The 13,473-nt window shown below is 35.3% G+C and overlaps 1 protein-coding gene across 1 annotated transcript in view; it reads left to right on the top strand.

Moving 5' to 3' along the window:
* Nucleotides 1–2,199: 2,199 nt before the first annotated feature.
* The window catches only part of LOC109070042 (basement membrane-specific heparan sulfate proteoglycan core protein-like), a 38,200-nt gene continuing 26,926 nt past the window's right edge, over nucleotides 2,200–13,473 (top strand). The window contains exons 1-3 of the mRNA XM_042759288.1: nucleotides 2,200–2,434; nucleotides 7,460–7,792; nucleotides 11,562–11,894. Coding sequence (XP_042615222.1) covers nucleotides 7,639–7,792; nucleotides 11,562–11,894 — 487 coding nt within the window. The 5' untranslated portion in view covers nucleotides 2,200–2,434; nucleotides 7,460–7,638. The remainder of the gene's footprint in view (nucleotides 2,435–7,459; nucleotides 7,793–11,561; nucleotides 11,895–13,473) is intronic.

Raw genomic sequence — 13,473 nt, 5'->3', positions numbered from 1 at the left:
AATTTGCGTGCTCACGAATCCTCTCATTATTATACACGAATTGTAGACATTATGAAAGATTCATTATGCATGTATTTGTTGTGTTATAACGGAGATTAGTGAGATTGCGATGAACTGAGATGTATGGCTCTTTGCTGGCATTCTGCCAAACCATGCACGCAGCAGCCGCTTATTGATTTAGTTAAAAATAACAATATTCTGTAAATGTTGATGCTTTAATAACAAATATTTATCGGAAGCGTGTATGCTGGGATTTCATAAATTTCATGGAGAAAAAAGTAATGTAACTAATTAATAGTTACTTTTGTAAAGTAATTAAGTAAATCAGATAGAGTAATCAGAACAGTAACGTGATTACTTTTAAAAGGAGTAATCAGTAATTAGTAATTTGATTACATTTTCAGAGTAACTTGCCCAACACTGCAGCAACACACACAGAGACTGTTATTGAGAATCCTGAGATGCTTCATGATGGAGACACAGCCTCCTCAAATAAACTGAGATCAGAAAACTTATCACTATACATACATAAAACACCAGAATTATAAAATTACATTAATGTATAAACTATATAGTTTTATAACACATTTACAAAGTAATTATTTCCACTGAAAGAGCTGTTTGAGTCACTTCATATATCTTTGTCTTTCTTCACAGATTTACCAACATCTACACTGACTGTGACTCCAGACAGTCCTGTATTCACTGGAGAGAGAGTCCATCTGAAGTGTGTGATTGAGTCTCACAGTAACTGGAGATATAAGTGGTATAAAGGCACAGACAGTGTAATGTTACAGACGTCTGAGCGTTACACTGTAAACAGAGACACACTCACTATCACAGCAGTAACTACATCTGATGCGGGTCAGTTCTGGTGTAGAGGACAGAGAGATAAAAGACCAAACTCATCACAATCAAACTCTGTTTCTCTCACTGTGAAGGGTGAGTTAAATATAATTGTCTTCATAAACTCACTGTAAATGTGCGGTCACAGATCTGATCGAGAGATTCTCAGACGTTACATTCACACCTGCTGATAAATACACTTGTCTTTTCTTTTGAGAATTTAATTGTTTTAATTGTTGCTGTTTAATATTTATTTAATACTGTTTAATAATATTTTAACTTGCTAATAGGTCGTTGACACGTCTTTTCTTGTGTTCAAAACAGAGCTAAACAAATCGCAGGAATCTCAACATGTATTTTAAGTTTGAAGTATTAGGGGTAATCTTAAAAACACAAAACCCATGGCTCCAAAATCCTGATAAGAACAGTGAGACACGATAAAGGTAAAGATAAAGGCTTCTGTCTGACAGACCTGGGCCAGAATTCACAAAAACTCTTAGTGCAAAGAGTTGCTCCTAGTGAACAAATTCAGAAAAAATGATTCGATGTGAATGTTTCCCCTTACTAAAGAGAAGATCCTAGTAAAGATAAAAGTTATTCACAAAGCGTCTTAACCCCTTAAAAGTGTTAGAAGTAGGGAGGAAGACTTTTAAAAGAGAGAGAGAGAGAGAGAATGGCTGAAAGACGAAGAAGCAGAAGAAATATTTCAGACAATGGATGACAATATATATATATATACTGTATATACACAGGGGTGTTGCACAAGATCCCGGGCCCTATGCATAGGCAGTCCTGATGGGTCCCCATGCCCCCCCGGAAATTATCAAGGGTAAAATAAAATATATTCCAGACTTTTCAAGGGCCCTCTCTTCCTTTGGGGCCCTGGTAATCAGTACTGGTTTTACCCCCAGTCCGACGCCCCTGTATATACATATATCCGAAGCGTGCAAACCCACATCCCGGAACACACGCAAATATTAATCTCTCTCTGAAGTATTGTGTTTGAATGGACAAATTCACACAAAAATTGTCAAAATGTCCGTCTTGGTAAGTATCCTATAGCAGACATAGCTGCACTGGATCAGTGCATTCTCTTAATATTAATCGAACAGCAACAACAAATAAATCACTCACTGCTCTTGATTGGATAGCTTTTGTGACTTGGATAAAGATTAATCTTTAATTTATACAGTCAAATATGCAATGCTGTATTATATTTGATTACTTTATTCAATTTCTGTACCTAAAAACTTATGCTACACCTACCTAACACCCCCCCCCCCCCTGTCTTTCTTCACAGCTTTACCCAGATCTACACTGACTGTGACTCCAAACAGTCCTGTATTCACTGGAGAGAGAGCGAGTCTGAAGTGTGTGATAAACTCTGATCACAGTAACTGGAGATATGAGTGGTATAAAGGCACAGACATAAAGTTACAGACGTCTGAGCGTTACACTGTAAACAGAGACACTCTCACTATCAGAGGAGCTACTGAGTCTGATCAGGATCAGTTCTGGTGTAGAGGACAGAGAGATGGACGACCAAACTCATCACAATCAAGCTCTGCTGTTTCTCTCACTGTGAAGGGTGAGTTTAATATCATTCTCCTCATAAACTCACTCTAAATGTGCGGTCACAGATCTGAATGAGAGATTCTCAGACGTTACATTCACACTGCTGATAATACACTTGTCACTTTTCTTTTGAGAATTTAATTGTTTTATACGCTGTTTAATATTTATTTAATACTGTTTAATAATATTTTAACTTGCTAATAGGTCGTTCACACGTGTTTTCTTGTGTTCAAACAGAGCAAAACAAATCGCAGGAATCTCAACATGTATTTTAAGTTTGAAGTATTAGGGGTAATCTTAAAAACACAAAACCCATGGCTCCAAAATCCTGATAAGAACAGTGAGACACGATAAAGGTAAAGATAAAGGCTTCTGTCTGACAGACCTGGGCCCGAATTCACAAAACTCTTAGTGCAAAGAGTTGCTCCTAGTGAACAAATTCAGAGAAAATTCTTCAATGTGAATGTTTCCCCTTACTAAAGAGAAGATCCTAGTAAAGATAAAAGTTATTCACAAAGCGTCTTAACCCTTAAAAGTGTTAGAAGTAGGGAGGAAGACTTTTAAAAGAGAGAGAGAGAGAGAGAATGGCTGAAAGACGAAGAAGCAGAAGAAATGTTTCAGACAATGGATGACAATATATATATATATATATTGTCATCCATTGTCTGAAACATTTCTTCTGCTTCTTCGTCTTTCAGCCATTTTCTCTCTCTCTCTCTCTCCTCTCTCTCTCTCTCTCTCTCTCTCCTCTCTCTCTCTCTCTCTCTCTCTCTCTTTTAAAAGTCTTATAATATACATATAATATAATATACATATATATAATATACATATATCCGAAGCGTGCAAACCCGCGTCCCGGAACACACGCAAATATTAAGCTCTCTCTGAAGTATTGTGTTTGAATGGACAAATTCACACAGAAATGATGTCAAAATGTCCGTCTTGGTAAGTATCCTATAGCAGACATAGCTGCACTGGATCAGTGCATTCTCTTAATATTAATCGAACAGCAATAACAAATAAATCACTCGCTGCTCTTGATTGGATAGCTTTTGTGACTTGGATAAAGATTAATCTTTAATTTATACAGTCAAATATGCAATGCTGTATTACATTTGATTACTTTACTCAATTCCTGTACCTAAAAACTAATGCTACACCTACCTAACCCTACCTAATTTGTGCTGTTGCTTGTAGTTAGATATAATATTCTTATTTTCTTTATTTTTATTTGAAAGTATAGTTTTTCCATAAACACAGCACATATACCGAACCATAATGAAACTGTGACTCTAAGACGTGATACAAAATACTAAATGTGAAAAAGTTGAACCATTCCACCCCTAATATATATATATATATATATACATATATATATATATATATATATATATATATATATATATATCTATATATATAGGGGGGTGTGTGTGTGTGTGTGTGTGTGTGTGTGTGTGTGTGTGTGTGTGTGTGTGAACAGTGCTTATCAGTGCTTTCTTTAATAGTTAATCCACCAGTACGTGTAAGCTCTTTAGTCACAGTGGTGTTTCTAATGTTAAAATATAATTATTGTTGACATTCAGTGGATTTAAAGATAGATTGCACTGAAACTTTTTTTTAAAGAAAGTTTCATCAAAAGTCTTTGAGAATAACTAGAAACTATTTGGAAGTCAGTAACAACACAGACTTTGAAAAAGTACATAAAAACAAGGCCAGCAAGAATGGAAGCTGATATCAAGACCAAAGGAGACCATATATTGCAGCCTGCACTGCAAACTGTGCTGAAGATACATGTCAAAGTCAGGCAACACAAACCTGTTTCATAATTTGATACTATCATCTACCAGCACAAACCCTAAATTAAAGTTGTGAAGATAATTATTTTCCTTACCATAATGTATTCTCTTGAAAATTATTTATTGTCAAATGTGTGTTGAATGTGAACTCCTATGAATTTAACCATTCAATGTGAATTATCTGAGAATATTCTTAAATAAGGAAATCTATTCAGTGATTTTCGTCATCCAAAATCCCATTTATGGCACAGCAAAGTGTTGTGAATCAACTTTAAGACTGACACTTAAGATTTATTCCTACACTCGCTTACACTATAACTGAGATGCTTGATAACTAACGTTTAAGCGCAGCTCTAAGCCAATAATTTTTTTACACTTAAGTCAATTCTTAGCGGCCCGGATGGTTTAATGGTTTAATGTTTTAACAAATACGGGCCCAGATATTTAATTTAGTGCAGTTTTTTTCTCATAAGGATATTTTGAGTTCATAACAGTAATCATGATACTGTGAAGCTGTTTCAATCGATATTTACTCATAAGTGTATTAATACATGGAGAGCAAAACATGTAGTAAAAGTGAGGCCAGATCAGCATGTGTCATTAGTGAGAGAGTTCAGTAGAGATGAGTTTTGTCCTGAAGTCAGAGAGAATGAAGTGACTTACAGATGATGTTAAATGAGTTGATGAAGTCTTCAGATAGTCTGTTGAAGTTGATTGAGATTCAGCTGCTCCTCATATGCAGAGGCGTGTCTACGTGGTGGCCAGGGGTGGCACCGGCCCCCCCTGAAATTTGGCTGGCCACCCCAGGTGCCCCCCCACCAGATGTCTTGCGATAGACATTGGTTTTTAGTAAATTTCTAATGGCAGTGGCGGATCCTGGCATGTGTAGTTGCCTAGGGCCACTTTCTTCTCCTCTTTATACTTAATTTTAGGCGGCTTCTATAGTGTGATATTTGACATATCGAGAGCGCATAATGTTTCGTGATCCATGTAATGCGCGAGCACGAATCTCCACTCGCAAGTGGATTTCCTTCATTCAAACAAAACTGGATGTGTGCTTTTAAATATACATTGTTCTTTTATGAATTGGCTCTGCTTTTGCTCAGAGATTACGTGTATGCTCAAACGTATTTGTATCACTGAAGACTAGAAGCGCTTTTGTCAGATGAGGAGTAGGCTTATCTCATTAAATGGAAGCAAGCTAATTATAGTCAGCCTTCTTTAGTTATTTATTTTATTAATAGCCTATTTATTTTAGTTAGGTGCTTAACTTATAAATATGCATTTATTCAATTGTTTTATTAAGTGCATTTGTATTTTGTTGTTTTTGTATATATTTTTGCAATAAAAGCGTATTAATCAGGTTCCAGAAATAATTACTGAGGGTGCTTCTAAAATTAGTGAGGGTGCTCTAGTCTTAATGCCCATTTTCACATCCCGTCTATTGCTTTGGTCATCATTGTGTCAATCACTGCTACTTCGAGAGTGAATCCCACATAAATAAGCAGATGTCATTCCCGAAACTTTGCAACGTGTGTGTGGCTGAAAAAAAGTTCTACATTTTAAATGGATCATAGACTAGAAAGCTTGCAAAGAGTGCTCTACCACTAAAAAAGCTGTCACTCTTTGTTTAGTGATAGTGTATACACGATGTATTTTAACATACATTGTGCCGCAAACCATAAACCCCACCCCCGGCCACCCTCTTTTTGAGCCAGTGCCCCAGACTGGCCACCCCATTTAAAATGCTCTAGACACGCCCCTGCTCATATGAGGTTGTAGTTGGAGGTCTTCAGCTCTCCTTCAGCAGGAGCTTCATTCTGCTTTCTATGACGAGTCAGAGGTGTTTGTCTGAGGACGAGACCGAGCCAGAGCCTCCAGAAAACACTCCCATCAGAAAACCAACCACAGGACAAAACCAAAACACAACAAGTGTACACTCTACTTTGGGACACAGCTATCATTTTATGTATGTCGCGATACGCATAAAAACATAGTATAAGTCATTATAATCAGTAATTATGTCCCCACTGGATGCAACAAATGCCTCGTTTGTAATGGGTTTTATTGGTTTTGTCTCGTCACGTGGGGGGAGACGGCATCACAGTATGGTGAAGGGCTTGAGGCATTCGGCCAATCTTTTTAGCAGCATCATATGACCCCTTTAACTAAGCAGAATCATGAATATTTGTGTTCTGGTGTCTCTATTGCTCTCTGCATGAGGGTCTTATTCAAGTCCATTCCTGATGTAACACTACATTTAGCTGTTTGTCTGAGCATGTGACTGTTAGAACAGATCTCCATGTGTGAAATAAGTGAAATAATAAATAATGAAAATAAATAAATGATTATTTGATTAAATGGAACAATGAAATGATCAATGATTATGGTTACACATTCGTATAACAAAGAAAATAATAACAGATATATATAATGGTCACTCTCTTGAAGAAACACAGAGGTGGTTATCAACCTTATTTTTTAATGTGGAAGTAAGTCATTTTCTGTGAATGTGCAAGACTTCTGGTTAATTAGCCACTGTAGAGAAATAACGAGAAGAATAACAAAGTGCAGTAAATGGTAAAACTCTGTGTGTGAAACCAGTTGTCACAATCATGGACTTCTATTATCCTGTTTCTTTTGAGTTTTCCTTATTTGGTCATGTTCCTTTTCTTGTTTAGTTAATTGATTACTCCCCACCTGTTTCTGTTCTCCCTGATTATGTTCCATCAGTTTATAAGCCCTGTCTGTTTTGCCTTCATTTTTTTTTTTTTTTGTCGGTTCTTAAAGTATCATTGTGTTAAGTTATGTATGTGTTTGTTTTTAGCCCTTAAAAACCAACTTCTTTTTGGATTTTCGACTGGCACCCTTCATTTGGAGACACGCATGTGTTACACCAGTGTGTTCATAATTAAAATAATATGGTAGGACACACCAGTTTGCAATATCAATATAGATGGAAGTGAATGAAACCATAAGCCAGACACATTAAACTTATAATTGGCTCTTACAAGAAAAAATAAGATAGATTGAGATTCCTGAGATCCTTCATGACTTAACCAGAGCCTCCACAAAAAATTGAAATGAAAAAAACTAATGACAGTACACAAATATAAAACAGAACCAATATTATGAAATATAACATAAAATAATAAAATTGTAGTGTTTTATAAAACACTTACAAAGTATTTTTCCCTGAAAGAGCTGTTCGAGTCACTTCATATTCTTGTCTTTCTTCACAGATTCACCCAGATCTACACTGACTGTGACTCCAGACAGTCCTGTATTCACTGGAGAGAGAGTCGATCTGAAGTGTGTGATTGAGTCTCACAGTGACTGGAGACAGAGAAATTATGGGTCTTATATCTGGCCATATTACTGGACACCTGAGTGGAGATATGTGTGGTATAAAGGCAGTGTAATGTTACAGACGTCTGAGCGTTACACTGTAAACAGAGACACTCTCACTTTCACAGCAGTAACTACATCTGATGCGGGTCAATTCTGGTGTAGAGGACAGAGAGATAAAAGACCAAACTCATCACAATCAAGCTCTGTTTCTCTCACTGTGAAGGGTGAGTTAAATATAATTGTCTTCATAAACTCACTGTAAATGTACGGTTACAGATCTGATCGAGAGATTCTCAGACGTTACATTCACACTGCTGATAAATACACTTGTCACTTTTCTTTTGAGAATTTAATTGTTTTATACACTGTTTAATATTTATTTAATACTGTTTAATAATATTTTAATAGGTCATTCACACATGTTTTCTTTTGTTCAAACAGAGCAAAACAAATCGCAGGAATCTCAACATGTATTTTAAGTTTGAAGTATTAGGGGTAATCTTAAAAACACAAAACCCAAACCAAAATCCTGATAAGAACAGTGAGACACGACAGATAAAGGCTTCTGTCTGACAGACCTGGGCCCGAATTCACGAAAACTCTTAGTGCAAAGAGTTGCTCCTAGTGAACAAATTCTTTTTGTGACCGAGCTTATTAGAGGCACTGCATATATATATATATATATATATATATATATATATATATATATATATATATATATATATATATATATATATATATATATATAAAACTAAACTAAGTTTTGCCAGTTTAAACATTTAGGAGCCAGAGCGCGAGCAGTGAGAAGATTTGTGCATGCGCTCATCGGAAGCGCGCAAACCCGCGTCCCGGAACACTCGCAAATATTAAGCTCTCTCTTAAGTATTTTGTTTGAATGGACAAATTCAAAATGATGTCAAAATGTCCGTCTTGGTAAGTATCCTATAGCAGACATAGCTGCACTGGATCAATGCATTCTCTTAATATTAATCGAACAGAAACAACAAATAAATCACTCGCTGCTCTTGATTGGATAGCTTTTGTGACTTGGATAAAGATTAATCTTTAATTTATACAGTCAAATATGCAATGCTGTATTATATTTGATTACTTTATTCAATTTCTGTACCTAAAAACTAATGCTACACAACTACCTCTTAAAAAAAAAAAAAAACAACTGAAAATCACTGTTTATTTTATTTGTATCTTTACTCTTTTGTATTTATTTGTGCTGTTGCTTGTAGTTAGATAGAATATTCTTATTTTCTTTATTTTTATTTGAAAGTATAGTTTTTCCATAAACACAGCACATACCGAACCATACCGAAACTGTGACTGTAAGACGTGATACAAAATACAAAATGTGAAAAAGTTGAACCACTCCACCCCTAATATATATATATATATATATATATATATATATATATATATATACGTGTGTGTGTGTGTGTGAACAGTGCTTATCAGTGCTTTCTGTAATAGTTAATCCACCAGTACAGTACGTGTAAGCTCTTTAGTCACAGTGGTGTTTCTAATGTTAAAATATAATTATTGTTGACATTCAGTGGATTTAAAGATAGATTGCACTGAAACTTTTTTTAAAGAAAGTTTCATCAAAAGTCTTTGAGAATAACTAGAAACTATTTGGAAGTCAGTAACAACACAGACTCTGAAAAAGTACATAAAAACAAGGCCAGCAAGAATGGAAGCTGATATCAAGACCAAAGGAGGCCCTATATTGCAGCCTGCACTGCAAACTGTGCTGAAGATACATGTCAAAGTCAGGCAACACAAACCTGTTTCATAATGTGATACTATCATCTACCAGCACAACCCTAAATTGAAGGTTGTGAAGATAATTTTTTTCCTTACCATAATGTATTCTCTTGAAAATTATTTATTGTCAAATGTGTGTTGAATGTGAACTCCTATGAATTTAACCATTCAATGTGAATTATCTGAGAATATTCTTAAATAAGGAAATCTATTCAGTGATTGGTCCATGTGTATTTCGTCACCCAAAATCCCATTTATGGCACAGCAAAGTGTTGTGAATCAACTTTAAGACTGACACTTAAGATTTATTCCTACACTCGCTTACACTATGACTGAGATGCTTGATAACTAACTTTTAAGCGCAGCTCTAAGCCAATAATTTTTTTACACTTAAGTCAATTCTTAGCAGCGTTCTTGAGAGTAATTCTCAGAGGCTTGATAAATACGGGCCCAGATATTTAATTTAGTGCAGTATTTTTCTCATAAGGATTTTGAGTTCATAACAGTGATCGTGATACTGTGATGCTGTTTCAGTCAATATTTACTCATATGTGTATTAATACAGAGACCAAAACATGTAGTAAAAGTGAGGCCAGATCAGCATGTGTCATTAGTGAGAGAGTTCAGTAGAGATGAGTTTTGTCCTGAAGTCAGAGAGAATGAGGTGACTTACAGATAATGATGTTAAATGAGTTGATGAAGTCTTCAGATAGTGTGTTGAAGTTTATTGAGATTCAGTTGCTCCTCATATGAGGTTGTAGTTGGAGGTCTTCAGCTCTCCTTCAGCAGGAGCTTCATTCTGCTTACCATAAAAATTCAGAGGTGTTTGTCTGAGGACGAGACGGAGCCAGAGCCTCCAGAAAACACTCCGATCAGAAAACTAACCACAGGACAAAACCAAAACACAACAAGTGTACGCTCTACTTTGGGACACAGCTATCATTTTATGTATGTCGCGATACGCATAATAACACAGTATAAGTCATTATAATCAGTAATTATGTCCCCACTGGATGCAACAAATGCCTCGTTTGTAAAGGTTTTTATTGGTTTTGTCTCGTCGCGTTGGGGGAGACGGCATCACAGTATGGTGAGGGGCTTGAGGCATTCAGCCAATCTTTTTAGCAGCATCATATGACCCCTTTAACTAAGCAGAATCATGAATATTTGTGTTCTGGTGTCTCTATTGCTCTCTGCATGAGGGTCTTATTCAAGTCCATTCCTGATGTAACACTACATTTAGCTGTTTGTCTGAGCATGTGACTGTTAGAACAGATCTCCATGTGTGAAATAAGTGAAATAATAAATAATGAAAAAATAAATAAATGATTATTTGAATAAATGGAACAATGAAATGATCAATGATTATGGTTTACACATTCGTATAACAAAGAAAATAATAACAGATATATATATGGTCACCTCTCTTGAAGAAACACAGAGGTGGTTATCAACCTTATTTTTTAATGTGGAAGTAAGTCATTTTCTGTGAATGTGCAAGACTTCTGGTTAATTAGCCACTGTAGAGAAATAACGAGAAGAATAACAAAGTGCAGTAGATGGTAAAACAGTGTGTGTGAAACCAGTTGTCACAATCATGGACTTCTATTCTCCTGTTTCTTTTGAGTTTTTCTTATTTGGTCATGTGCCTTTTCTTGTTCAGTTAATTGATTACTCCCCACCTGTTTCTGTTCTCCCTGATTATGTTCCATCAGTTTATAAGCCCTGTCTGTTTTGCCTTTTTTTTTTTTTTTTTTTTTCGGTTCTTAAAGTATCATTGTGTTAAGTTATGTATGTGTTTGTTTTTAGCCCTTAAAAACCAACTTCTTTTTGGATTTTCGACTGGCACCCTTCATTTGGAGACACGCATGTGTTACACCAGTGTGTTCATAATTAAAATAATATGGTAGGACACACCAGTTTGCAATATCAATATAGATGGAAGTGAATGAAACCATAAGCCAGACACATTAAACTTATAATTGGCTCTTACAAGAAAAATAAGATAGATTGAGATTCCTGAGATCCTTCATGACTTAACCAGAGCCTCCACAAAAAATTGAAATGAAAAAACTAATGACAGTACACAAATAAAACAGAACCAATATTATGAAATATAACATAAAATAATAAATTGTAGTTTTATAAAACACTTACAAAGTATTTTTCCCTGAAAGAGCTGTTCGAGTCACTTCATATTTTTGTCTTTCTTCACAGATTTACCAACATCTACACTGACTGTGACTCCAGACAGTCCTGTATTCACTGGAGAGAGAGTCGATCTGAAGTGTGTGATTGAGTCTTACAGTGACTGGAGACAGAGAAATGGCCTGAAATATGACCGGAGATATGACTGGACACCTGCCTGGAGATATGAGTGGTATAAAGGCAGTGTAATGTTACAGACGTCTGAGCGTTACACTGTAAACAGAGACACTCTCACTATCACAGCAGTAACTACATCTGATGCGGGTCAGTTCTGGTGTAGAGGACAGAGAGATGAAAGACCAAACTCATCACAATCAAGCTCTGTTTCTCTCACTGTGAAGGGTGAGTTTAATATCATTCTCCTCATAAACTCACTGTAAATGTACGGTTACAGATCTGATCGAGAGATTCTCAGACGTTACATTCACACTGCTGATAAATACACTTGTCTTTTCTTTTGAGAATTTAATTGTTTTATACGCTGTTTAATATTTATTTAATACTGTTTAATAATATTTTAACTTGCTAATAGGTCGTTCACACCGTGTTTTCTTGTGTTCAAACAGAGCAAAACAAATCGCAGGAATCTCAACATGTATTTTAAGTTTGAAGTATTAGGGGTAATCTTAAAAACACAAAACCCATGACTCCAAAATCCTGATAAGAACAGTGAGACACGATAAAGGTAAAGATAAAGGCTTCTGTCTGACAGACCTGGGCCAGAATTCACAAAAACTCTTAGTGCAAAGAGTTGCTCCTAGTGAACAAATTCAGAAAAAATGATTCGATGTGAATGTTTCCCCTTACTAAAGAGAAGATCCTAGTAAAGATAAAAGTTATTCACAAAGCGTCTTAACCCTTAAAAGTGTTAGGAGTAGGGAGAAAGACTTTTAAAAGAGAGAGAGAGAGAATGGCTGAAAGACGAAGAAGCAGAAGAAATGTTTCAGACAATGGATGACAGTGCTAGATTACATCGTGCAGGGATCATGTTTGTGACCAAGCTTATTAGAGGCACTGCATATATATATATATATTTATATATATATATATATATTATATATATATATATATATATATATATATATATACACACATACATACACACAGTGTTGGGCAAGCTACTTGGAAAAAATGTAGTAAGCTAAGCTAACAGTTACTCTTCGTTAAATGAAGCTTCACTACACTAAAGCTACAGCCCTGTGAAATGTAGCAAGCTAAGCTACAACAACACGGCAAAAGTAGTTTACTACATCTAAGCTATTTTTTTAAAAAAAATAATTTTTATATTGAACCAACATCATACCAAGTCAATGCTCTCTCAGTGATCAATACAACTGTCAGTCAAGCAGATAGACAGGCATAATAGTTCAGTTTAGTTGTTTATTCAACAGCTGTTCCAAATCAATTTGGCAACAAAAATCAGTCTTAACCATCTTCAAGAATCAAGAAATAAAAGACTTGCACTCTAAAAAAACATTTATTTACTAACTGCTTGTTTTCTTTCAAAGAAAAAAAAAAAAAACTAACACTTGCTTCTCTAATCTTTTTGTATTCTATCTTTGTTTTTCTTTTTATTTATTATACAATTAACAAAAGCAAAAAAAAGCCTCTAAAACCTTGCTACATGTTACTGCGTTAAGCTAACTGAGACTTTTTTATAGCACTTATATATCATTGGCTCTTTTGTTGATTTTGATTTCTTCCATTGTGCTCATTTGTAAGTTGCTTTGGATAAAAGTGTCTGCAAAATGACTAAATGTAAATGGTTACCCTTCACAATAAGGTTCATTAGTTAACATTAGTTAACTAGTGTAGGTAACACGAACTAAAAATGAACAATCCTTTCAACATTTACTAATGCATTATTAAAATCAAGCTGTGTTTGTTGTCATTAATTAATGCACTGTCTGAACTAACATGA

This window comes from Cyprinus carpio, chromosome A7, assembly GCF_018340385.1.
Source record: "Cyprinus carpio isolate SPL01 chromosome A7, ASM1834038v1, whole genome shotgun sequence".
In the NCBI taxonomy this organism is placed as follows: domain Eukaryota; kingdom Metazoa; phylum Chordata; class Actinopteri; order Cypriniformes; family Cyprinidae; genus Cyprinus; species Cyprinus carpio.
Note: the sequence above shows the minus strand (reverse complement) of the source record. Positions and strands in the feature narration are given on the sequence as shown.